At 35.0% G+C, this 25,443-nt stretch overlaps 1 protein-coding gene across 1 annotated transcript in view; it reads left to right on the top strand.

The window, feature by feature from the left end:
• Positions 1–25,443, top strand: part of LOC119864364 (translation initiation factor IF-2-like) — a 279,509-nt gene that overhangs the window by 72,085 nt on the left and 181,981 nt on the right. The window contains exon 3 of the mRNA XM_038564535.1: positions 16,444–16,535. Within this exon, the coding sequence (XP_038420463.1) occupies positions 16,444–16,535 (92 nt within the window). The remainder of the gene's footprint in view (positions 1–16,443; positions 16,536–25,443) is intronic.

Here is a 25,443-nt window from a genome sequence, read left to right as displayed (position 1 = left end):
TATGGGCCTTCATTTTTTTTTTTTTTTTTTTTTTTTAATCTTGACCTGGGATTGCAAAAGTAAAAGGCTGGTCTGAAGTCAAATAAAATTCCACCATTTCAGTAAGAACACTTTTATTTGTAGTCTTCATATACATTATCTGCCTCTGCGTGTGCCTGTGTATATATATGCGTGTATGTGTGCTTGTGTGAACTAGGATTATGTGGAGACCTCTAAGGTGCGGGACCTGGAGGGGAAGCCTGGATTGTTTGTGGGGAGGAGAGGGTGAAATAGTAAGTCATTCACAACATTAACACCCATTTTGAAGGCATTGAGTAGTGGGCCTTTTAGTTGTTGCTTTGAAGGTTTTTAGCATGTTAGAAAGTATTGGCCAGAATTATCACAACCTTGGATTTCAAAAAATATGGCAAATGCTATAGACTGAATGTTTATGTTCCTTCCATATTCATATGTGGAAACCGAATCCCAGACAATGGTGTTTGGAGTGGGGCTCTTAGGAGGTGATTAGATGACTAAGGTGGAGCCCTCACAAATGGGATTAGTGCTCTGTATAAAAGAAGTCCTATATGGGACTCTTGGGTGGCTCTGCAGTTGAGCATCTGCCTTTGGCTCAGGACGTGATCCCAGTTGGGGATCAAGTCCCACATCAGGCTCCCTGTGAGGAGCCTACTTTTCCCTCTGTTTATGTCTCTGCCTCTCTCTCTCTCTGTGTCTCTCATGAGTAAATAAATAAAATCTTTAAAAAAAAAGTCCTATAGAGCCCCCACCTCTTCTGCCATGTGTGACAGCTGTCTCTGAGCAAGGGAGTAGGTTCTCACTAGACATTGGATCTGCATTTTGTTTTTGATCTTGGACTTTCCAGCCCACAGAAGTATAAGAAATAAATGTTTCTAAGCCACCCAATCTATGGTATTTTGTTATAGCAGCCCTAATGGTCTAAGACAGCAAGTCTAAGCATTTCCTTTCCTTTCCCCACCTAGCAGACATTCCTCTGAGTTCCCCCCCTCCCCCCACTGTATGTTGCTCTTTGCCCTGTTGTGGCTTCTGTTATCCTTCAAGATTGTGACCAATGTGTATTTAAATTTAAATCTGATTACTGAGTCAAAGTGTTAGAACATAGAAGACCTAGTTCTAGGCTTTGGAGTCCTAGGTACTTTTTGAGTTCATTCTATGTAGGCAACAACCATAACAAAACTGGAAAAACCAAAACATTGTCTCCTTTGCATAAAATTATCCCAGAATACAGACAATGCAGATTTTCTCTCTTGGCCTAGAAAGATTCTTAATACTTAATTCTGATTCTCTCTTTGATAGTTTTGATGGAGCCATAACCCACTTAGCTGGACTTTAAGCAATACCTCTATTTCTAGGTACATTTATAATGTTAAGGATATTCCCAGAATATACACCAAAGGAAAAAAAAAAAGAAGATGAGGGGAACACTTTCACATTGCAGGATGATGACATGTGCTTGTGCTTAATCAAATTCTCAGCTAATCATAAATACCAAAGTCATTGAACAAATTAATTATTTTTGCATACTGAAACTCTGATTTCGATTTTTCAAGCCTCCATAATTTAAAAATCAATAAACATTTATTATTGTTTCTACTTGAACCTCCAAATAAATCACTGTAAAATTTTACCTCTTAATTCTCAAAGGTGTAATATAAAAATATTGATTTTAACAGTTTTTTGTGCTTCTAAAAGGATATGTAATTTATACATACACAACCCTTTGGCATGATGCCTAAGGCAATGGAGATACTACAAGTAATGTATGAAAAGCTTTTTTTTTTTTTTTAAGATTTTATTTATTTATTCATGAGAGACACACAGAGAGAGAGAGAGAGAGAGAGAAAGAGAGAGGCAGAGACACAGGCAGAGGGAGAAGCAGGCTCCATGCAGGAAGCCTAATGTGGGACTCAATCCCAGGTCTCCAGGATCATGTCCTGGGCCAAAGGCAGGCACTCAGCCACTGAGCCACCCAGGCATCCCATGAAAAGCTTTTATTTTAAACATCTTTTATAGAATATAGATAGCAGTCTTACAGAAATGTGCACACAAATTACGAGTTTTCAACTTGGTGGCTTTTTGCAAAGTGAACATACATGTATAGTCAGTCTCCAGATTAAGAAATAATAGAATATACTAGCACTCCAGAAACTTTCCTCTTTCCCCTCCCAGTCACTATCCCCTGAAAAATATATAGTCTGATTTTTAACACCATTGATTAATTTGGCCTAATATTAGACTTTACTTAAGTTGAATCCCATGTTAGGGAAAACTGTTGTACCTGCCCTAAAAATAACCAAAAAACAAAACTAAATCCCCTCAACATTATGTTTATGAACTTCATCTATGTTTTTGGATTTAGCAATAATTTGTTCATTATTATGTAATATGCTTCTGTATGAATATGCCACAATAACTTTATTCATTTTCTGTTGATGGATATTTGTTTCCAGGTTTCAGCTATTATGACTAGTGGGATTATGAATATTCTTGTATATGTCCTTTGATGAACACATGAATGCATGCATAGCCATGAATTGCTTCTAGGTCAAATAACATGCCTGTGTACAACTTTAACTTTGGTTGGTATCACCAAACGGTTTTCTAAAGTGGTTGTATCAGTTTGTACTTGTAGTAGCAGTACATTGTTTATTTTCTCAACTACTTTGTCAGCACTTGTTTTTCTCCATCTTTTTTATTTTAGCCATTCTGGTGAGTATGTAGTGGTAGCTCATTGTGGTTTTAATATACATCATTTCTTTGATGATTAATGATGTACATATTATCATACATTTATTGGCCCTGGAGATCCCTTCTCTGAAGTATTTGGTCAAGCCTTCTGCCCAATTTTTGTTGGGATATTTGTCCTTATTTAAAAAAAAAAAAAAGATTTGCAAAAAAAAAAAAATTGATTTGCAAAAGTTTATTTTTATCATTTTAACATGTGGATTTGAGTCTTTTATGTATAATACATTTTTTTCCTCCCACATTATGGCTTAGCTTTTCCCTTACTTAATTCTGTTTCTTTTTTTTTTTTTAATTCATTTATGATAGTCACAGAGAGAGAGAGGGAGGCAGAGACATAGGCAGAGGGAGAAGCAGGCTCCATGCACCAGGAGCCTGATGTGGGATTCGATCCCGGGTCTCCAGGATCGCGCCCTGGGCCAAAGGCAGGCGCCAAACCGCTGTGCCACCCAGGGATCCCCTTAATTCTGTTTCTTAATGAACAGAAGTCCTTAATCTTAATATAGTAGTAATGTAACCACTTTTCCTTTACTAGTGCTTTTTTTGTGATCTGTTTAAGACATCTTTGCTGGACCCAAAGTGATGAAGATACTCTCCAATATTTTCTTTTAGAAATATATATAAGATAGCTTTATTTCTTAGAAATAATTTTCTTACTTAGAACAGCAAAATAATACAGCTAAGTGTCAATGATATCTTGCATTTCTATCTTTCTTATGTTGTTTCAATTAACTTACATATTTATATTATTCTATAAATACCCCCTGAAATGGTGCTTACATAAGAACAGGGGAGCTGATCTCAAGTAGCTTCATATCTAACAGGGAAGATGATGAGAATAAATAAATGACTACACAAAGATAGAAAGGCATAAAAGATGTATATGAGGAATCATGGCATATACATATATACATATTTTATCTTTTTTTTAGGTCGGTGGCAGGGAAGGTTACATGGAAAAGAGGGCATTTAAACCAAACCTGGCTGTATGGGTGGAATTTAGGACATGATGAGATAGATTAAAGGTATTTCAGTGGGCAAGCACAAAACAAACAAATGGCCAGAATTGAAGAGATGTGGTATATGTGTAAGGAAAGGGGTAGTTTAATCAGATAGGTTATATGAGCTGTGACTAAGAAGTTACTGACCTTGAATATTAAAAAGCAAAAACAGAAAATGCAGGTCTAAATGCTTGCCGTTTCCTACAAAGTAGTTGTATTAGCCAGAACTTTCAAGTTACATTAACAGAAGCTAAATCGAGACAGTTTAAGCCCAAAGAGAAATTGGGTGACCGAGTAGTTCATGGAATGTAAGGGCAAGATGAGCAAATGCTTTGGGAACCAGTGAGGACTAGAGTGTGCCACTCTACAGTGACCCAGGTAATCCTTTCAGTTCCTATTTATCAGTCTGCCCCTCAAGCATGTCTTACTTATTCTGCTCTCTTGCTGTAGAATGGTGTCTTAGTCTGTTACAAAAAAGTAGATGGGGTGGCTTCTAAACAATAGAAATTTATTTTTCACTGTTTTGGAGTCTGGTAGATCAGTGTGACAGCATGGTCAAGTTCTGGTAAGAACCCTATTCTGGTTTTCAGACTACTAACTTCTCATTGTATCCTCACATGGCAGATAGAGAGCAAGAGAGTTATCTGGGCCCCTTTTATAAGATCACTACTCCCATTCATGAGGGCTCCACGATCTTGACCTTAACACTTTCCAAAGGCCGACCACTTAATATTATCATATTCAGGGTTAGAATTTCAACAGTGAATATTGGGGGAATATGAACATTCAGTCTGTAACAAATGGCTTCTGAAATCAGATATTATAAAATAACTTCTAAGTATTCTTAAGTAAACTTCCTCCATTCAAGAGATCAGACAGATGTACCTGGAATCCTATATCCCTGGAGGAAGGGACTCATTGGCTTTGTTTGGGTCAAGTGTCTATTCCTAGTCCAATCAATTATGATGGTGGGGGGGGCATAGGACTCGTTTGTAGGAAGCATCATGTTTATTAATGTGATTCCTTAGAGCCTTCACATTAAAACCAAAGGGATATTTGAGGTTGGAGAGAGAGTTGGTGATCAATTCAGAGGGTGTTACTTTTAGAAGACTCTGGCAATAGCTAACTTGAGGATATAATATTGAGGATAATTTATTGAGCAGGTTAAGCAGGCCAGATCCTAGTTTTGTTTTTTAAGTTTTTATTTTAAAATTATTATAGATTTATAGAAGAGTTGTACAGATAGTACACAGAACTCCTGAATACAGTTCATCCAGCTTCCCCTAAAGCTAACATCTTATATACTATGGCACATTTACTGAAACTAAGAATTAACAATGTCCACTATTATCTAAACTGTAGACTTTATCCTGGTTGCACCAGTGTTGCCACTAATGACTTTTTTCCATTCTAGCATCTGATCCAAGATACCACACATTACATTTAGTCAGTCATCATGTTGCCATGCTCTTCTCTAATAAACGACAATTTCTCCATTTTCCCTTGTTCTTTGTTATCTTGCCTCTTTTGAAGAGTACTGGTCAAGTATTTGTAGAATGTCCATCAGTTTGGATTTGTCTGATGTTTTCTCATGATTAGACTGGAGTTATGGGTGGAGAGAATACCATAGGGGCAATATGTTCTTTCTTCATATCGTGGTCATGTTATCAGGGGAACAGAATAGGGACATGACTTATGACAGGGATGTAAACCTTCATCACCTGGTTTAGATGGTGTCTACCAGGTTTCTTCACTGAAAAATTACTATAAAGTTGGAAGCAAATGTTAAAGCCACCACAGTAAGTAATGAGTATTTCAGGCAACACTTTAAAGTGAAGGAAATATCTTCTTACTCCATAAAATTTCACCTATTTGAGCATTAATCTATGGATCTTGCTTGCAGCAGTTGTTTCTATGTCTAATGGGGATGTTCTTTTCCCTTAATCTTTCTCTATTTATTCCTTTGGAATACTTTCATAAAGAACATTTATTTCTTCTCCCCAGTTTATTAATGGATTCAATCATTTGTGTAGCTCAGTATGGCAATGGATATTTATTTTTGGGGATCATAATCCAATACTAAATTTATTTGTTGTGCTGCTCAAATTGTTCCAGCTTTGGCCATTTTGAACTCTTTCAAATTGGCTTTTATATCCTTTTGCCATGTATTCTACCCCCATGCCCTCTTAAGGCACTTTCTTTTACATCTTTATAAGAAGGTCAGATTTATCAGTATTTTCCCTGTTCCAGTTCTAGAATTTTCCATTTCTCCAGGAAATCCTAGTTCCTTTTATTGGGAAATGATATTTAGAAACTCAGATCTGGATCTTTGGTGTGCTGATGGCTATAGGAGTATTGCTGCTCTAGGTCTTCTCTGCTCACAGAGCTAGGAACTCTTTGTATGTTAGAGGAACTGTATGTATATTAAATCATGTATACACAGATATCTATAATTATTCCTGTATCTATCTTCAAACATATAAAAATAAACATGAGTTCATGCTAATATCTCTGACTCCAGTGCAGTACCACAGAATTTGTTTTAGCCTTCCTCCTTTATTCATTTGCAATTTTATTCTCCAATAGTGAGAAAACTCATGCAAGTGCTTTTTCTATGATATCATATTAAATTGTCTCAGCTATGCTTTGAGGATTATCTCCATTTTACTGTGAGGAAACACTTAATGTAATAAGCTTAAGTAATTGTCTGCAGGCACAAAGAAAGTAAATGGTGGAGCCAGTGGATTCAAAGTTACCTAAGTGTCACAGTTACTCATGGACTTATGCTAAGGATATATGCTTACTATGATATAACTATCTTGCTCAGAATATTTTTAGAGCTGGTCTTTTTAAATAACAATTCTACTGAGTTATAATTCGCATCCTGTAAAATTCACCCATTTAATCCTTACAACTCATTGCTCTTTAGTATATTCATAGAGTTTTGCGATCATCAACGCTTTAATTTGATAACATTTTCATCCCCTCCCATACCCCCAAATCTATAGCCATTAGCCCTAACTATCCATTACTCTTAATCTTCATGCCATGGCAACCACTAATCTGTCTTCTGTCTCAATAGATTTGCCATTTTGGGATATTTCAAGTAAATGTAATCATACAATGTATGGTCTTTTGTGACTGACTTTTTCACTTAGCATAATGTTTTCAAGGTTCATACATGTTGTAGCAAGAATCAGTACTTAATTTCTTTTTTTTAAAGTAGATTTTATTTATTTATTTTTTTAGAGCTCTTTTAGGTTCACAGAAGAGGAACAGAAAGTACAGATAGTTTTCACTACTCTACACAGCCTCCACCACTATCAGCATTCTGCTCTGGACAGGTACTTTTGCTATAATCGATGAACATACATTGACACATTATTATTACCCAAAGTCCACAGTTTACATTAGGGTTCACCCTTATTGTTGTATATATTTTATATATGACATTTATTCACCATTATAGTGTCATACAGACTTGTTTCACTGCCCTAAAAATCTTCTATGCTCCATGTAGTCATCCCTCCTTCTCTCCGACTCCTAGCAACCAGATCTTTTTACTTTCTCCATAGCTTTGTCTTTTACAGAATGTCATCTTGTTGGACTCATATACTATGCATTCTTTTCAGATTGATTTCTTTCGCTGAGTAATATGCATTTAAGTTTCCTCCATGTGTTTTCATGGTTTGATTGTTCATTGCATTTTAGTGCTGGAAAATATTCCATTGTCTGGATGTACCACAGTTCATTCATTCACCTACTAAAGGACATTTTGGTTACTTCCAAGTTTTAGCAATTAAGAACAAAGATGCTATAAACATTCATGCACAGGTTTCTGTGTGGATGTGTTTTCAGTTCCTTTGGGTTAATACCGATGAACATGACTGCCTAATTGTATGGTAAGAAAATGTTTAGTTTTGTAAGAAACTGCCAAATTGTCTTCCAAAGTGGCTGTACCATTTTTCATTCACACCAGCAATGAATGAGAGAGTTCCTGTTGCTCTACCAACATTTGATATTGTCAGGATTTTGGATTTTGGGCATTCTAATAGGTGGGGATTGGTATCTCATTGTTTTAATTTGCAATTCTTAATGACATAGAATATTGACCATGTATTTAAATGTTTGTTTCCACCTGTATATCTTCTTTAATGAGGTATCTGTTCAGGTCTTTCTGCTTTTTTAAATCATGGCATTTGGTTTTCACAATTATCATTATTTTGAGGCTGCTGGTTGTCAAAGCTACCACAAAGCTGGTGAGAGGGGAATAGGAATAAGGCAAGCCAAATTACCCACAAAGATTGATGTTCTTTTCAAGATTAAACTGTTTTTCTTGACTTATTGAAAGCCTTTGCTTAATATTTAGAGTTCTGAAAAAGTTGATCTTGACAATTATTCTCAATGTTCTGACTTTTTGATGTAGGAGCTGATTTTTAGAGGTCCTTATTCCATTATTCTGGAAGTGCTTCTCTTTTAGCTAGTCTTTGAAATTATACTGCAGGGCAGCTTGGTTATTCATTTTAATTTTGGCATTAGTATTTTATTATGTCTTCTAGAGCTTGGTATATTTCACTTTAAACTTTGGTACTTTAAATTCATACCATATTTAATTAGATTGCTACTTCACTTTTTACAGTTTTTCTTAGACACGCTAATCTTAAAGGTATAGAAGACCTTACAGAATTTTAAAACATTAATTGGGGTTAGTTCCTGTTTTATTCTTCTTCTATGTAATATTTAAAAAGTGGAAAATGTGCTGAGAATGAAAGTGGCTCCACATAGACTTAAGTGCACTGAATTAGTTGCAGACTGCTGACCATGTCATGCTGAGAACATTCTTCTGTCCTACTATCTCCCATAAGAGAGGTGTTCAATCTGTCTGGTTCTTCATCACATCCAATCCAGGGGAGACACATTGAAGGTTATTTCCTTCTTCCCTTCCATTCCCTTGTAGTTCCTGGCACATGCTTTGGTAGAATTTCCCAAAATCTACTGTTATCTATGACAGATACCATGGGCCTAAACATATATACTTCATTTATAAAATCAGTAATCCAGTAAATCATATGCACTGTCTGAACATATAATGTCATGCAGGATTACACATTAATGTGTCATATTGGTCAAAATCATTTTGGTTCATAACAAAGGAAAATTGAGTTAAAATAAAATTCAATTAAATATACCATTTTATGTAATCATATTATTGAGCATTTGGAGAGAGGCTTTGCAAATATATTGTTAGCAATTTAAATCTTCTTCAGAAAAAATTTGCTTTTCTTTACGTATATATTTCTATATTATTCTCAGTCATCATTGTACTCTCAGAAATATCTTTGTTTAAATATTTTATTGATTGATTGTGTGGAGTTGGGGGAGGAGCCAAGGGAGAGGGAGAGAGAGAATGTCAAGAGTTGCTGCTCTGAGGGCTCCATCTGGGATGCAGGGTTCCATCCCAGGACTCTGAGATCATGACCTGAGCTGAAATCAAGAGCTGGTTGCTCAACTGACTGAGCCACCCAGGTGCTCTGTACCTCAGAAATATTTTTACTACAAAGGTTTAATGCATAAAAAAAATCTAAAATTAGGGTGTTAATTGAAAAAATAGTGAACAATTACTATTTATTGGAATAACTTAAGTGCCCTTGATATAGACTGAAGATTATTTCCTATTATTTTTTTCTTTCTTTCTTTAGTGATAGAAGCTCTGGTTTATATCTTAGGGAAAAAATATAAATTATCCTCTCAATAAAAATTATCCTCTCATCCCTGTTGCCATTTGCTAAGTTCTAACAAATAGGATAAGCCTGTAGGTATAATATCATACAAATATTGTTATGCCCATTTTACAGTTGTAGAAGTTGCACCATGGGACAGTTAAATAACTTGCCAAAAAATTGCACAGCTCAGGATCTCGTAGGAGCTGGAATCAACCTGTGTCCTTACTACTTTAAATATATATTTTTAATTCATGAAAATTATTTTTCTTGTTACTTCATTACTTTTTCTCTTGGGTACATTTAGGTTGATTGTTACAACTAATCCTTATTGCGATGTAATTCAGATACTTTATCTAATCCTTTGTGATTTAAAACTTTGGATGTTCCATATATCATTGAATCTAAAACAGTATTAATTTTAAAACACCATTGTTTTAAACATCATTGAGATATAAAATAACGCTATTAAATTTAACTATAAGATGACTTCAGTTGTAATATGCATTCCAATTTCAAAGTTGCTAGAATTAAAAAATTAATGTCTTAGATTAAAAATATCAGAATCTCTTTGTGTTGGTCATTTAGGTTTAGGTTTCCCATTTTTTGCTATTTCAAAAGCAAGCAGCAACATAACACCTCACACCCATTAGGATGGTTACTATAAAACCCAGAAAATAACCAGTGTTAGGGAGGATGTGGAGAAATTTGAATCCTTGTGCACTGTCAGTGGGAGTGTAAAATGGTGCAGCTGCTATGGAAAACAGTATGGCAGTTTCTCAAAAAATTAAAAAATAGAATTGCCATATGATCTAGCAATTCCACTTCTGAATATATATCCAACATAATTGAAAGAAGGGATTTGAAGAGATATCTGTATCCTATGTCCACAGCAGCATTATTTACAATAGCTGGAAGGTCGAAGATGTCCATTGACAGATGAATAGATAAGCAAAATGTGATGCATTTGTATTATGGAATATTATACAGCCTTAAAAGAGAAGGAAGTTATAACATGGATGAACCTTGAAAAACATTATGTTCAGTGAAATAAACTAGTCACAAGAGGACAAATAGTGTGTGATTTGCTTATATAAGGATTCTAGAGTAGTCAATTCAGAGAGAAAGTAGAATGGAGAGGGGAATAGAAAGTTATTATTTAATAGAGAGTTTTAGTTTTACAAAATGAAAAACATTTGGAGATGAAGGGTAGTGATGATGGCACAAAAATACTTAATGCCACTGCACTTCACTTAAAAATGGTTAAGTTGGTAAATTTTATATTATGTTTATTTTACCACAATAAAAAAATGAAGAGCAATACAAATTGATTGGCTGACAGTACAGTAAAAATTAAGCAAAACAAACAAAACAAAACAACATACCCTTGTTTCAATTCTTGCTTGAAGGTGAAGCCTGTTCATGATATGTTAACCAGTATGTTTTTAACTTTAGAGAATTTTTAAAAACTTGAAGAATTCTAACTTATAAAAGTTTTTAAATTTTTTGATAACTTAAAATTTGAGGAATATTCTGGTTTAGAAAATCTATAGTGCTGACTAATTTATAAATTACAGCAGCTAAATTATTTCCCTGGCATTATTTTTTCATTCATTCAGTGTAGTATATTGAGTGCATTCTATGTGACATATTCTCAAACAGGCATATAGAGCTCTAAACATATACGTTATCTGTCCTTATGAAGCTTCTAATCTAGCAATTATTTTCTGGCAAGATTATCTGACAATAGGTTAGGCTAGGTTTCTCAAGAAACCCAAGATAGGGATATTTCTAGAAAGCTAGTATGTTTTTTTAAAAAACAAATTGTAATAATTTTTTAAAAATAATGAAATATAAATTGATCGTACATAAAACGTGAAAATTTCCCCCTCATTACCATCTCCTTGCCACAGTCCAGCTACTTACTTAGAAGTAAATGTAGTTGACAGTTTGATGAGTATCCTTATAAGTCGATTGCAAAATGCATTGATAGACATATAGTTCTATACCTCATTTAAAATAACTAACAGTGTATCACAGATATTATTCTATGGTAGTCCACTTGGATTTTCCTCATTCTCTTTTTAACAATTACTTAGTGTTTATTTCTATGTATTACAATTATTTAACCATCGATGGACATTTAAACACTTTGCAAAGTTTTTGCCTATTACATATAATCTTCTATAAACATCCATGTATAACTTATTACTAGCTTATATTGATTAATAAGACAATAGATGGGAAGAGAAATATATAGGCCAAAAATGTGCACATAAAAAATTTGTTAGCACTACTAACTCCCTCCCTCCAAAGGTTGTACCAATTTAGAGTTCTAGAAGGTGTTATAGGGTACATTTTTTAACCTCCTTGACAACATTGGATTTTATTCATCTTTATTTTATACCAATCAACTGGGAAACACATGATATCTTATATTTGTCTGAATTTTCGTAGTATATGCTGACCATTGAATCTACCTGTCTTTGTTCCTTTCTTCCTTACTAACAACTACAAATATTAAAATATCATTGAATGCAGTGAAGCAGGCAGTTGCTTTAGTGACAAGAATACAGCAATGAAAAAGAGCCAGCATTCTACCTTCGTAGAGCATGCACACTACTAAAGTAGACTTCCATGTAAACAAGGAAGTGAAATAATCTCTGGAAGTGCCAAGTGCCTAGAAGAAAATCAAAGGGCAGTAGTGTAGGAATATAGTGTATGTTGGGGCAGAAGATAGAGTGGTCAGAAAAGACCTCTTTGTGAGGGAAAAGTAAGTAGAAATCAAAAGATGAAAAGTGTGCCCCTTTTTAAGAGTTGGAAAGACAATCCCTTGTAGAAATGCCCTGAGAGGGTTATCCTTGGCTTTCCTGAACAACTTTGGGAGGTTAGAGCTGCTGGAAAATAGAGACTGAGAGGAAGAATCATGGGAAACGGGGCATCAGTATCTGTTGATTTGGGGTTCTCCCCCCTTAAATTTTAAGAATTCTCACAGTAGTCTACAAATAACTGAAATCTCTGAACGATTGAATATTTTTTTGTGAAATTAGAGATTCATTTTGAAAACAACACATTCTATTTTCCTTAAACTATGTGCCACTCTCAAATTATTCTTTGCTTTACTTATCTCAATTACTCTCCTAGAGTCTCAGAGACAATTTTCTTTATCTTACTTCATATTACCTTACTTACATATTACCTTACTTCATATTATTTGCTCTCAAAACAAATCCATTTCAACCCAGTCATGAAAGGGAATCTATTTCTAATCCCAAAGTTGCTTACACACAACTGATAGAACTGAGAAGTTCCTCTATGCAGAGCCACACATATGACTTCTTCCACACAATTATCTACTTTTAGGATTAATCTTATTATGTTAAATTTACACATATTCTAAAAGTGACACAGTTTGCTCCCTGCAAAACAGCTTTGTGTTGGGAATTAGAAGATTCAGTTCCAGTTTACCCTCTCTCACACACTAACACTGTGGCTTTGAGTGTCCCTTAATCTTCTTGAAACTAAGGTCCAATAATTGTTGAAAAGACGTTAGAAATGATTTTGAAAGGATTACATTATTTATCATTATCATCCCTAACACAAGTTATGGTAATTGTCACATGGTAGATAGTCAATATTTTAATGAAATAATGTATTCAGTAACATTGCTTCTCAAGGGTACAGTTAAATGCTCCATTAGATAACCTACTAATGATCATGATGTTTTCTTTCCTAGAGTGTTTGATGGAGAAGGGAAGGACCAGAATGGTGTAAGTCAGCAAACATTAATTAAGCCTTCATATGTGTCAAACTGTGCTAGTTACTAGAATTCCAGGAAGGAATAGGAAGAATGTTTGCTCACAGGTATTTGTGTTTGTTTTGATCCATGTAAGGAAACCAACTACCTACCTGTTTACTGATAGGTTTTCTGTCCCTCATAAATTCTGTGAAATGTTGAGACTATTCAGAATCATTAGAATTATTGGGCTTTAAGTTCAGATCAACTGCATAAACAACTCTTATCAATTAGATTTTATTTTAAGCATTTCTTTTAATTCAGTAAAGCCAGGTTCACAATACATGAGAATTAGCCCTTCTAAAACAGTGGGTTGCAACCGGGCTCTTCATTGAAATTATCTGGGGAGACTTGAACCACCATCAGTTCCTGGGCCACACTCAGAGATTTTGATTTCATTGGTCTGATATAGTCCTGATCATTAGTCTTTTTAAACATCCCCCCCCAAGTGATTAAAATATGTGGGTAGAATTGAGAATCACTGTTTTAAGGATATTGTTGTCGTATTTTTTCTGTGTCTTTCAGGAGCAACTAATTTCACATATATATATTTAAAATTCCTTTTTTTTTTTTAATGAAGAGGATTTAAATCCTATGTGGTCTTTTAATAGCCAGTAGTCAACAATATTGCTGGTATCACATGGGAATTTTGCTCTCTGAGCAGTGCAGTCTAGCAATCTAAAGCTCTTTGGCTAAGAGGTCTCTGAACACATGCAATCTTTAAACTGGAGAAATCTTGGGTCACAGTCCATTGTGCCTAAGCCAGTTAGAACCCACTCCTCATAATGCACACACAAAAAGTATTTTTTCTGGAATGGACTCTAGGAGGATCATTGGTCTTCAATGGTTCCCCTAAAATTTAATTCAACATATTCTATGTAGGTACTAGTGGGTATTTTGGGGAAGAGAAGTTTCCTATTTTAAATCAGATATTCAAAAGGGACTGTGAACTCTTCTAGGAATGTTAAAAGAACCACTGCTCATTAATATAAAAACACATGGAATACCTCATGTTTGAAGAAGAAAGTGCTGAGGTTTGATGTCTCTCTAAAAACCAGTCTGATAAGAGTTAGGAGGGTGGTTCTTGACACTCCAGAAAAAAATTTGAGAATGCCTCCTACTTCTTCCCACTATGTTTCTAAGAATGACTCCACGGCAGAGGAAGGTGAATGTGAAAGGCTTCAATATATCCAAGTATCTTTCTTTTCTGGAAGTGAGTCATTACAGTTTCTTCTTATTGCACTTACTGTTCCTTCAGAATTTAAAGAAAACTTTTTTCACTTCATGCATTTTGAAACTTTGCCTTATACTTATTGTTGTTTGACATTATACTTACGTGTATTTGTTTGTTTATTATCTACTTTGCTCAGTAGATAAGCACCATGTGGCCTGAATGCTGTCTTGTTACAATAATTCTATTTTTCACTGATGCTGCTTAGGACTGTGCCTGACATGTATTAGTTGCTCATGAAATGTTTTCCAAATGAACCATAAATCAATGTTCAGTGGCAAATGTCGCTATCCCCTTCTTCACTTGACTTCACTTGATTATTGCAACGTCCATTCACTCTCTCCATTCATGGATATTTGCAGCCAAGAAAATTTCAACAGAAGGTATAATTCAGTTTATGGACTAAACAAATAAATATATACAGCAGCACAAATGCCATATAATCATGATTGATTCTAAGACCTTTATAAGTCTGTCATGCCTCCTAAATGATTGGTTGCTTGATCAATTGAGTAACAGACCACTTGACTTCATTCTCAAGGTTTTTATTTTTTTTTTTTAAGATTTTATTTATTTATTCTTGAGAGACACAGAGAGAGGCAGAGACATAGACAGAGGGAGAAGCAGGCTCCCTGTGGGAAACCTGATGTGGGGTTTGATCTCAGGACCCTAAGATCACAACCTGAGCCAAAGGCAGATGCTCAACCACTGAGCCACCCGAGTGCTCCCATTCTCAAGTTTATATGTAAAGGCTAATGGGAAGTACAGGGAGGTTCAGTAGGAAAAAAAGAAAAAAAAAAAAAAGAAACAAAAACACTGGAATGGGAGTCTAGATACTTGGGATCTAGATTTATCTCTGCTACTATGAGACCTGGGAGCAATCAGTTTGTTTCTGAATGAGTGGGTTGAACCAGCTGATTAATAAAGTCCTTTCCATACCTAAGATTTCAGGCATGTTTGCTTCCCAGAGCAAGTATGGATATAATAAATATGAGGGATTGACATATAGGATTCACGTCTCTTGAAAATCTTTAAAACAGTACTGAATAGCAAAGGAATTTAGCTTTCTGTGTTTAGCCTCATTGATAAGCAGTGTGTGAGAGTCTTTTGTGATTTGGTCTTCAAAATACCCAGCTTTTTGATAGTCTGAGCTCCTATTTTCTTGTAATTTCTTAAGTATGCCTAGCCCTTTCTGGGATGTTTTGCAAATACTACTTTTGTATTAATAGAATTTGATCCCTCATTCTTGTAAGACTTGGGCTAGATGTCCTTTTTTTGCCCTTTTAGAGGTTGCCACACCCCTCTGAGCTTACCTATATTCTAAACAGCCTGCAACATTTTCCACACCATACTGTTTCTATTTCTGACTAGAAAGACTGCGCTTCAAAGGATAGGCATAGTAAGTACTTAGCCTATGGTAGATGTTCCTTCAATTTTGGTTAGATGAATGAATAAATAAACAGAACATTTGCTATGGTTACAGTTAAATAAGCCAATAAATCAAAGTTTGTGCTATATTATTGAAATTAGAATAATTGATTTCCAGAAAATGGTATTACACTGGGATTCTTTCTTTTCAAAAACTCATTCCCCATGACCACCAAAACGATATTGAAGTTCAAATGGCAATGGAACCATATGGTATAATTCTATACTTCCTTGAAAAAGCACAAAATCACAGTGTCAGGTAAAAATCTCACCAAATGTTAGAGCTAGAAGAAACTTTGACTATAACATAGTCATTTTGGTGGTTAGGAAACAGAAGCCCATGAGTTAATTTGCTCAAGCTTCTTAATAATGAGTCCATAAAACAAAGCCCATAACCCACGCTTTCTCATTTCCCTCATGTCCTTTAACCTTCCTGCACTGAATCTATGCCTGGACTCAGAACAAAATTATAAATTCTTGTTGCTTTTTCTGTTTTCTGCTTTTCAGCTTGGCAACACCTTGGGAATTGAATATCTGCAGTAGTGTCCTCGCCTTCATCTACCTCACAGCATTTCAATGCAGTTCACTTGCTGCACTAGGTAAGATTCCTCCCTCACTTATTTCCCTCTTTGTTCAGCCTTTGAATGGACCTATAATTCAAGAAATTGACAGGGAGCATGAAAGGATTGGAAAGGCAGCAGATGGAGTGGAGGGAGGAGGGAAGCAGGAGTCTGGAAATGGCCTGGAGGCAGCCACTACCTGGTGGCCTAAGCACACAGATGCATTGCCTGACTTTGAAGAAGTTTATACACATATTCTCATGAATATTCTCATATGACAGTAATATCATACAGTTGCAGAGCACGTTGCAAACATCTGAAAGAGGTAATAGAGAATGTGAGGCAGCCTGGACTTAAGTATTATTAAGACTACAAGTGTAAAAACTTAAATAATTTACTGTAAAATAATCTGTGGGTTTTTCTGTGGGCTTTTAAAATTCTCTAAACTTCAGTTTCTTGATCTATAAAATGGAGTCTATGAGTTTCCTAGGGCTGTGTTTTCCCTCTGACTCTGCATGGCTTTTCCTCCCCGTTTGTGCATGTCTGTGTCCAAATTTCCTCCTCTTATAAGGACATCAGTTATATTAGATTATAAACCATTCTAAAGACCTCATATTAACTGAATTATCATTTTAAAGGCCTTTTCTCCAAATATGGTTATTTTGTGAGATACTGGAAGTTGAGACTTCAACATAGGAATTTTGTGAGGGACACAGTTCAGTCTATAACATGGAACATATTTTATAATCCTTTTAGGATTTGTCTTTGAAGATTCAATGACTTTTATATGTGAAGTACTTTTCAAACTTTAATTTGCTATATAAATGAAGAGCCTGACATTTAGCAATAGGAATGTTTAAATCTTTATTTTTAGAACCCACAAGCTGGATGGTTAAATGTTCAGTTTTATAGATTTATTACAGGGTCATGATGTTTAAATATTAATATACTTCTATCTGTTGTGATATATATTTTTCCTTTTTTGGTGTTTCATGCACCCCTTTCTCTCCCCATCTCCCATCTGCCAAACATATCCTCTGGTGTGAGTTGCATAAGACAGACAGAGTAGAGAGGGATCTCCCTGCATTTTGCAACCCTAAAAGCAGAGATGGAGTGAGTGCACATGAACTCTAGACAGGCAGGGCCTTGACAACCCCACAGGCATTTCTGGTCCCCAGTGTGGCACAGAAACATTAGTAGGGAGAGTTAGAAGAACTGCAGGTCAAAGTGTATAACAAACATGAGGAAAGTTGTTGTGGAAACCTTCTGATCTGACAATCAGGAACCAGGCAGAATGAAAGATATCTCAGAATCTCAATATGGAAAATGGACATCTGGAACTGTATCACAATAAGAAACTGCTGTGGGATCATTTGGGGAGGGACTATTTACAACAGGAAAGATTACAGATATGTATGAACACAGTGTAGATAGAGCTTAGGAACCCAGGGTTAGTAGCAACAGGCTGCTAGGAACCTAGGGCTAGCACTGTTAGGGCTGCTAGGCCTGAAGGGCTGAAGGGAGGGCAAATATTAGAAACCAGAAGAAAAAGAATCCTATAGAGAAAAGGCTGATTCTGTTTGGAAGCAGAAGGAAGGGAACCCTCTTGATGTTCTCCACTCCACTCAGGCTCCAGGACAAAGAGCTAGGGTGGAAATGATTTGAGAATGAATCTGGAGGGAGCAAATGGAAGATTTTCCTGAGCCATACTTCTTGGCACTATACATGCCCCCAAACATTGGCATAATCCTGGGAAAAGGGAGCAGTGTGGGTATGAACTAGTTAACACTGAGTTTCTACCACTATAGCAGAATGGGGACCTGAAATAGAAAGAAAACTGAATTATAAAAAAAGACATATGTTATACTTTTTGCAAAACATGAGATTTGGACTGAGAATTGTATCCATCTCAATAATCCATAAATCCAGTGTTATATATACCATACACATGTGTATCCATCCCCATACACACACACACTGTACATCGATTCTATATCCACCAAATGACAATATAAATGACATTTACATTAGGGTATAAAGTAGACGAAAAAGTGCTGGCAAAGAGAAAAGACGAATAAGATGAGTAAGAAATCAGTAGGAGTGCATTAAGTCAGAAATGTCAAGCGAAGAATGAGGAAATGGGACTTGGGATGGCAGGAGCCACTGGTATTATGAGCTGGAGACTTCTTGACTGACATTGAACATTCATGGTGAGTGGCAGAGCAGCACTTTCTTCTTGTCCAGGATGAGGCCAGGAGGCAGAGCAGCAAGTATGAGCTAGGAGAAGACAAGAAGGAGGACCTGGGTCCCTGTAAGACAGAGGGAAACCTGATTTTCTGGTTTCTTATTCTCATTTCCAGCATACTTCCAGGGTGGCTATGCCTCTAAGTCCCCAGTAATCTCCTCTTTCAACCTAGTTTGAGTAGAGCTCAGTTCCATGTCTATTGTAAATTTTGTAATTATTTTCTACAACTTACTTGAATTTTTGAAACTGAATCCCCACTCTTCATGACACAGAAAATGAAATCTAGAAATTCAATCAAATTTATTTGACTGATTATTCAGTCACTTCATGTTGGAAATTGTCACAGTCAAGATTGTTTTGCTTTCTTTTCCTTCCTCCGCCTGGGTTAAGGCTCTGAGGACCTTTAAGCTATGGTCATTGATAGCGTTAGTAATGAGGGGAGGTCCATTGCTAGTATTGTGTTTCACATGCTATTTGCATCCTTTAAGTTATAGCTAGTATTATCTGGTCCTGATGTTGTCCTACTGACCCTGGTGATCTGTTGAAATGTGGTCACATATTCATCTAACCTCCTGCAGAACAGTCCACACCCTTTGAAGTAGGGTTCCTGCTTCCCAGCCATCAGATTCCTTTCTCTTCATCCTTTCAACTTCACATGTACATTTACCCTTGAAGAGTATAAAAACTCTAAATTACAGTATATGGTGCATGCATTCTACTGATATTCAGATAGTATTTCAGAAAAAAAATGGTCTGGAGAGAGAGAGAGAGAGATTGAGAGAGAGAGAGAGAGAGAGAGAGAGAGAGATTGACTGATTCTTTCCAACTAAGGGTATTTTCAACAAATATAATTTTTTATTCAGAGTGACCTAGGTTCAAATCCTATTTTGACTACTTATTAATTGTGTGGTATTGGGTAGCTTGGTTAAAATTGCTGAATGTATTTCTACAGTTGCAAAATTAGGCAAAGAATATTTACCCTGTCTGAGGTGAGGGAGGAAGAGGTGTTACAAATACCTGGAACACTGTAAGTGCTTGAAAAATGTTGCCTGCCTTTTGTCTTATTCTATTAATGATGTAGGGGCTTATTGTGGGTACAGTGAGAAGAAAGGAATGACCATAAACTAAAATGCAAACTTTTGGGGGTACCTGGGTGGCTCCGTCAGTTCAGCATCTGACTCTTAATTTTGGCTAAGGTTATGATCTCAAGGTCCAGAGATTAAGCTCGAGGTGGAAGTGGAGCCTGCTTAAGATTTTCCCTTTCCCTCTGTCCCTTCCCTGCCCTGCTTGCACACATGGGCCTGCACTCACTCTCTGTAAAATAAATAAGTAAGTAAGTAAGTAAGTAAGTAAATTTTAAAATGTAGACTTTTCTCAGTTATTCTTTATTCTCCTTTGTGCCTCCTCCTTTCTTGCCTTGGCAGTTTCCGAAACCCAGTATGTGTGAGAGATAATTATGGGTGATGGTTGCCTCAGGGATCTTTAATCCCAGCTCCTTTTTCAAAAGGAAGTCAGGTACAATGGATAATATATTTGATTAATTTTGGTACCTTGTAAAATTAAACTTTATTATGTGTAAAAGTTTTTATACATCATAATGGAAACATTATAGATCAATGAGAAAGAGAAGGATTATTTAATAAATCTTATTTGGACAATTGTTTAGCAACTTGAAAAAAATTAAATTTGGATTCTTATTTAACAGTATAAACCAAAGTATATTTTGTCAAGATTAACAAAGCAATTTTAGAATATTAAAGTTAATTTGACCTAATAGAAACAAAAGATGATTATTTTCCAATTTCTGGATGAGAGAGGAAAAATTCATAAAGGAAAAGAACAATAGATCTGACTGTAGAAAATATAAAATTTCTCAATATGAGGATTATCATGAACAAATTTAAAAAAAGAAACAAAGAAGCTATTTAACTCTACAAATGACAAATTATTAATAGCCCTAATATTTAAGGCAGTTACATAAATTGATATGGCTCCAATATGTTAATGGGCAACAGACATGAACAGATAATTTATTTAAAAGGTACAAATGATTAATGCATGCTTTAAAAAGCACAGTTACTAAATGCTCAAAAAGATCAAAGTTAAAATGAGATAACATTTTCATTTGCTGAATTTAAAAATATGAGAACACCTAATTTTGCTGAGGATCATTTCTCATATAATGCTAGTGAGAGCTTAAATTGGTTTACCACTTTGGAGAATAATTGGACAATGTGTATGAAAATCCTTAAAAATGGTTAAGTTGTTTAACCAAGAAATCTCAGGGTATATATGATAAGATAATATTCTAAAATTTAGGAAAAACTTCATTGTAATAGCCTTTATTCATTAATTGCTAACTGTGTGACTGGCTTTACTCACATTGTATAATTCACTTCTCACCAAAACTCCTCTAAGTCATTGGGCCAGGATTTGAACTAACATCTGTCTGCTTCAAATTCTGCTTGGACTCTTTGTTACAATTTTATCCTACACAAAGATATCTTTCATTATATAATAATGAAAATTAGAAATACTTAAAAATCTATGAATAATGTAATAGTAAAATAAACTGTAGTTAATCCATTCCATGCAATACCATGCAACTAGCAATGACAGAAAGTGCTTATTCTCAATTATTTTTATTTTCATTTTTAATTTATTTTTAAATTCAATTAATTAACATATAGTGTATTATTAGTTTCAGAGGTAGAGTTTAATGATTCATCAGTTGCATATAACACCCAGTGCTCATTACATCACATGCCTTCCTTAATGCCCTTCACCCGGTTACCCCATCCCCTCACCCATTTTCCTTCCAGCAACCCTCAGTTTCTATCCTATAGTTAAGTCTCTTATGGTTTGTCTCTCTCTCTGATTTTGTCTTATTTTATTTTTCCCTCCCTTCCTGTAAAATCCTCTGTTTTGTTCCTTAAATTCTGCATATGAATGAGATCGTATGATAATTGTCTTTCTCTTATTGACTTATTTCACTTAGCATAAAACCCTCTAGTTCCATTCATGTCTTTGCAAATGCTAAGATTTCAATTTTTTGATGGCTGAATAATATTCCATGTATATTTCATATAATATATATTTATTCTATACACACACACACACACACACACACACATATGCACCACATCTTCTTGATCCATGCATCTGTCAATGGACATCTGGGCTCTTTACGTATTTTGACTATTGTGGACATTGCTGCTATAAACATTGGGGTGCAGGTGCCCCTTCTGATCACTGTATCCTTTGAGTAAATACCTAACACAGCAATTGCTGGGTTATAGGGTAGCTCTATTTTTAGCTTTTTGAGGAAACTCCAGAGTGGCTGGCTGTTTTCCAGAGTGGCTATATCAGTTTGCATTCCCACCAACAGCATAAGAGGATTTCCCTTTCTCTGCATGCTCACCAACATCTGTTGTTTCCTGACTTGTTAATTTTAGCCATTCTGACCAGTGTGAGGTGATATCTCATTGTGTTTTGTTTGTTTGTTTTGTTTTTTTCTCATTGTGGTTTTGATTTGTATTTCCCTGATGCTGAGTGATATTGAGCATTTTTTCATATTCTCAATAATTTTAACTGAAAATAGTGAAACAAATTGATTTATTTCTGTGATTTTAACTAATTGAAGGAAATAGATACAAGGAAGGAATACTAATTAATGTAGTTACCTTTGATTTGTAAGACTATACTGATCATTTTCTTTTTTTGTCTTTATGCTTTTTCTGGTTTTCTCAAATTTTTGCAATCAAAATAGATAATCTTATATTCAGGAAAAAGTAAAGTAAATTTGAAATAAAAAGTTGGTGGAGGTCTTTAGGTTCTCAAGGCATAATAGGAAATAATTTGGCTTCATTAGGTTAAATTCTTCTTTTTTTAAAGATTTTATTTATTTATTTATTCACAAGAGACACACAGAGAGAGGCAGAGACATAGGCAGAGGGAGAAGCAGGCTCCTTACAGGGAGCCTGATGTAAGACTTGATCCCAGGACTCTGGGACCACAACCTGAGGAGAGGCAGACACTCAACCACTGAGCCACCCAGGTGCCCAAATAGGTTAAATTCTTAGTAATATACTCTGTAAAAAGAAAAATGCTCTTAAAAATGGACAAATTCAATGAAAAGAGGCAATAGTTCTGAGGTTAGGTTATTACTAGCAAAATTAGATAATATCTCTTAGTGTCATATAATAAAAATATCTGTCTCAACACTCTAGAATAAAGACGGTTTATTTAGTTCTTGAAAATACATGGATTGAGAACCAAGTTATAAACCTAATAAAGTTTCCAACATTATCAAAAAAATATTTTATCTTAGTAATAACTTTCCCTGTGATATTTATGATCTTTAGGAAATTAAATATCTCAATGAATTGGCTGAGAGTTTCTTTCTTAGACTTATGAGGCAAAACAAGGATAGTCGATATCATTAAAACCAGCACAACCTGATTTTTTTGAAAAGGCAATTTCCATAGAAGTGCCATCTTTTTTGAGCCCCATCTAGCTTTAGAAAATAAGCTTTGCCATAACACATTTAGAACAAAGGCAGTGATTTTATATTTATTTTTATTTTTGTGGTTACAATTCCCTTAATTCCATAATTAACATTGTAATGATTTGATTATGATCAGTTTGTGAGAATATTAACCACTCTTGGTTTCTTCTCACCTCATTAACTAGCAAACTAGGCACTGAGTGTTGACAATAACCAGTTTCTCATGGACTGTTGCTCAGTATTACCAAATCTTTTAAGTTTTATGAAGCCATTTCCATTAGAGAGTGAATAGATTTTCTGTTGTTATTTTTTTTTTCCTTTTCAGCACATGTTGGGATCACATTAAAATAAATACGACTTTATCACCTAGCTCACAAATATTTTTTCCTAAGAGAAGCAGCACCTATTCAATGTTTCAAGTAGCTTTGGGTTAAAAATTGTTTCTTAAATTAATGTTTCCAGTAAGTGGAACTAGTTTAGCTAAAATGGCACTGCTCATTTAACCTGGTATCTCACTAACAAGAGTATCAGGAAAAAAGAGTTGAAATTTAAAAAATAGTAGTGGTAGCTTGACTTTAATTATTAACTAGTAATAACATTGAGTTTGATTAGTAAGCTGGAAATATTATGATTACAGTAACAAACCAAATTCAGCCAATTGGATAGTGTACTTGTTCTAAGGTCTCTGATAAATGTTTATAGTCTAAGTAAATTAGAGTCCACTAGCATTGCTAAAACACCTGGAAGGGATGTGCATGAAAGAGAAAGTATTCTATCTTATACCTCTATTTCAGATAAATAACTATTTAGATAAGAAAAGAAGAAGTAAAAAAAAAAAAAAAAAAAAAAAAGAAAAGAAGAAGTAGGTCATCCATCATTTAGAACACTATTTTCTCAGCATTCCAATTTTCACTGCTTTTCCTCCTTTTTAAAAAAAAATTATTTTATTTATTTATTCATGAGAGACAGAGAGAGAGAGAGAGAGAAAGAGAAAGAGGCAGAGACGCAGGCAGAGGGAGAAGCAGGCTCCATGCAGGGAGCCCGATGTGGGACTCGATCCCAGGACTTCTGGGATCACACCTTGAGCCAAAGGCAGACGCTCAACCACTGAGCCACTCAGGCATCCCAAAAGTTACATGATTTAATTAAGCCAATGGAGCAGTGTTTCCTAAAATTTCTCCTGTGGATCATTAGATATGAAGCAGGTATAATCATATACACATGCATATAGTTTAGTGGTCAAATTAGTTTAAGAAAGACTGTATACTATTTAAGCTCTCAGTGATTAACAATACATATTATATACCAAAGACAGAAATATTTTTGCAGCAAGCAAAGTAATCTATTGCCTTAATCTGTTAAGCTTATTTTAATGCATAGTTTTGTTTTGTTCTTACATCTTTCTTTTCTTTTGCTTATTTGAGAGTTTTTTTTTTTGTTTTCTTTTTGCTTCTTGAGTTAAACACCTGATATATAATCTTTATTGTTTTTCGATAATTGCCTTTTATGTTATAAATTTCCTTCTAAAAACCTCTTGAATTGTAGCCTGGAAGCTCTAAAATGCTGTAATTCATTGCCATATAGTGTTAAATATTTTGATTTTTACTTTGGGATTTCAGGTTTAATCCATAAATTGCTGAAGATATTTTAATAAGTATCATTACTCTGTGTATTCCCAGCAGGCCACAGTTAATTTACCTCTTTCGATAATGACATGGCATGGCATATAGTAGGTACTTCATACAAGCTTGTTTAAGTGAACTGAATCTTTTTTGAAATCATTCAGATTATGATGGAAATGAGGCTCAAATATGTATCTATTGACTTTTTTAGTCAGGTTTATTGAGGCATAATTTACTTACAATAAAATTTATCCATTTATAAACGTGACACATGTATATAGTCATGTAACCACTGTCACAATTAAGATATAGATGATTAACATCCCCACAAAGTTCCTTTGTTTCTTTTTTAGTCAAAGCCCCCCTCCTACCTCCAGGCAACCACTGAACTCTTTTTGTCATCATAATTTTGCCTTTCTCTAATGTCATATAAATAGAAGCACATAGTAGAGGTAGCCTTTGTACCTGCCTTCCTTCACTCAATGCATTTGAGATTCCTTCATGTTGTTGTACCTTACTCCTTTTTATTGGTGAGTAGTATTCCAACGGATGACTATAACATAGTTTGTTATC

Source organism: Canis lupus, chromosome 19 (genome assembly GCF_011100685.1).
Source record: "Canis lupus familiaris isolate Mischka breed German Shepherd chromosome 19, alternate assembly UU_Cfam_GSD_1.0, whole genome shotgun sequence".
In the NCBI taxonomy this organism is placed as follows: Eukaryota; Metazoa; Chordata; class Mammalia; order Carnivora; family Canidae; genus Canis; species Canis lupus.
Note: the sequence above shows the minus strand (reverse complement) of the source record. Positions and strands in the feature narration are given on the sequence as shown.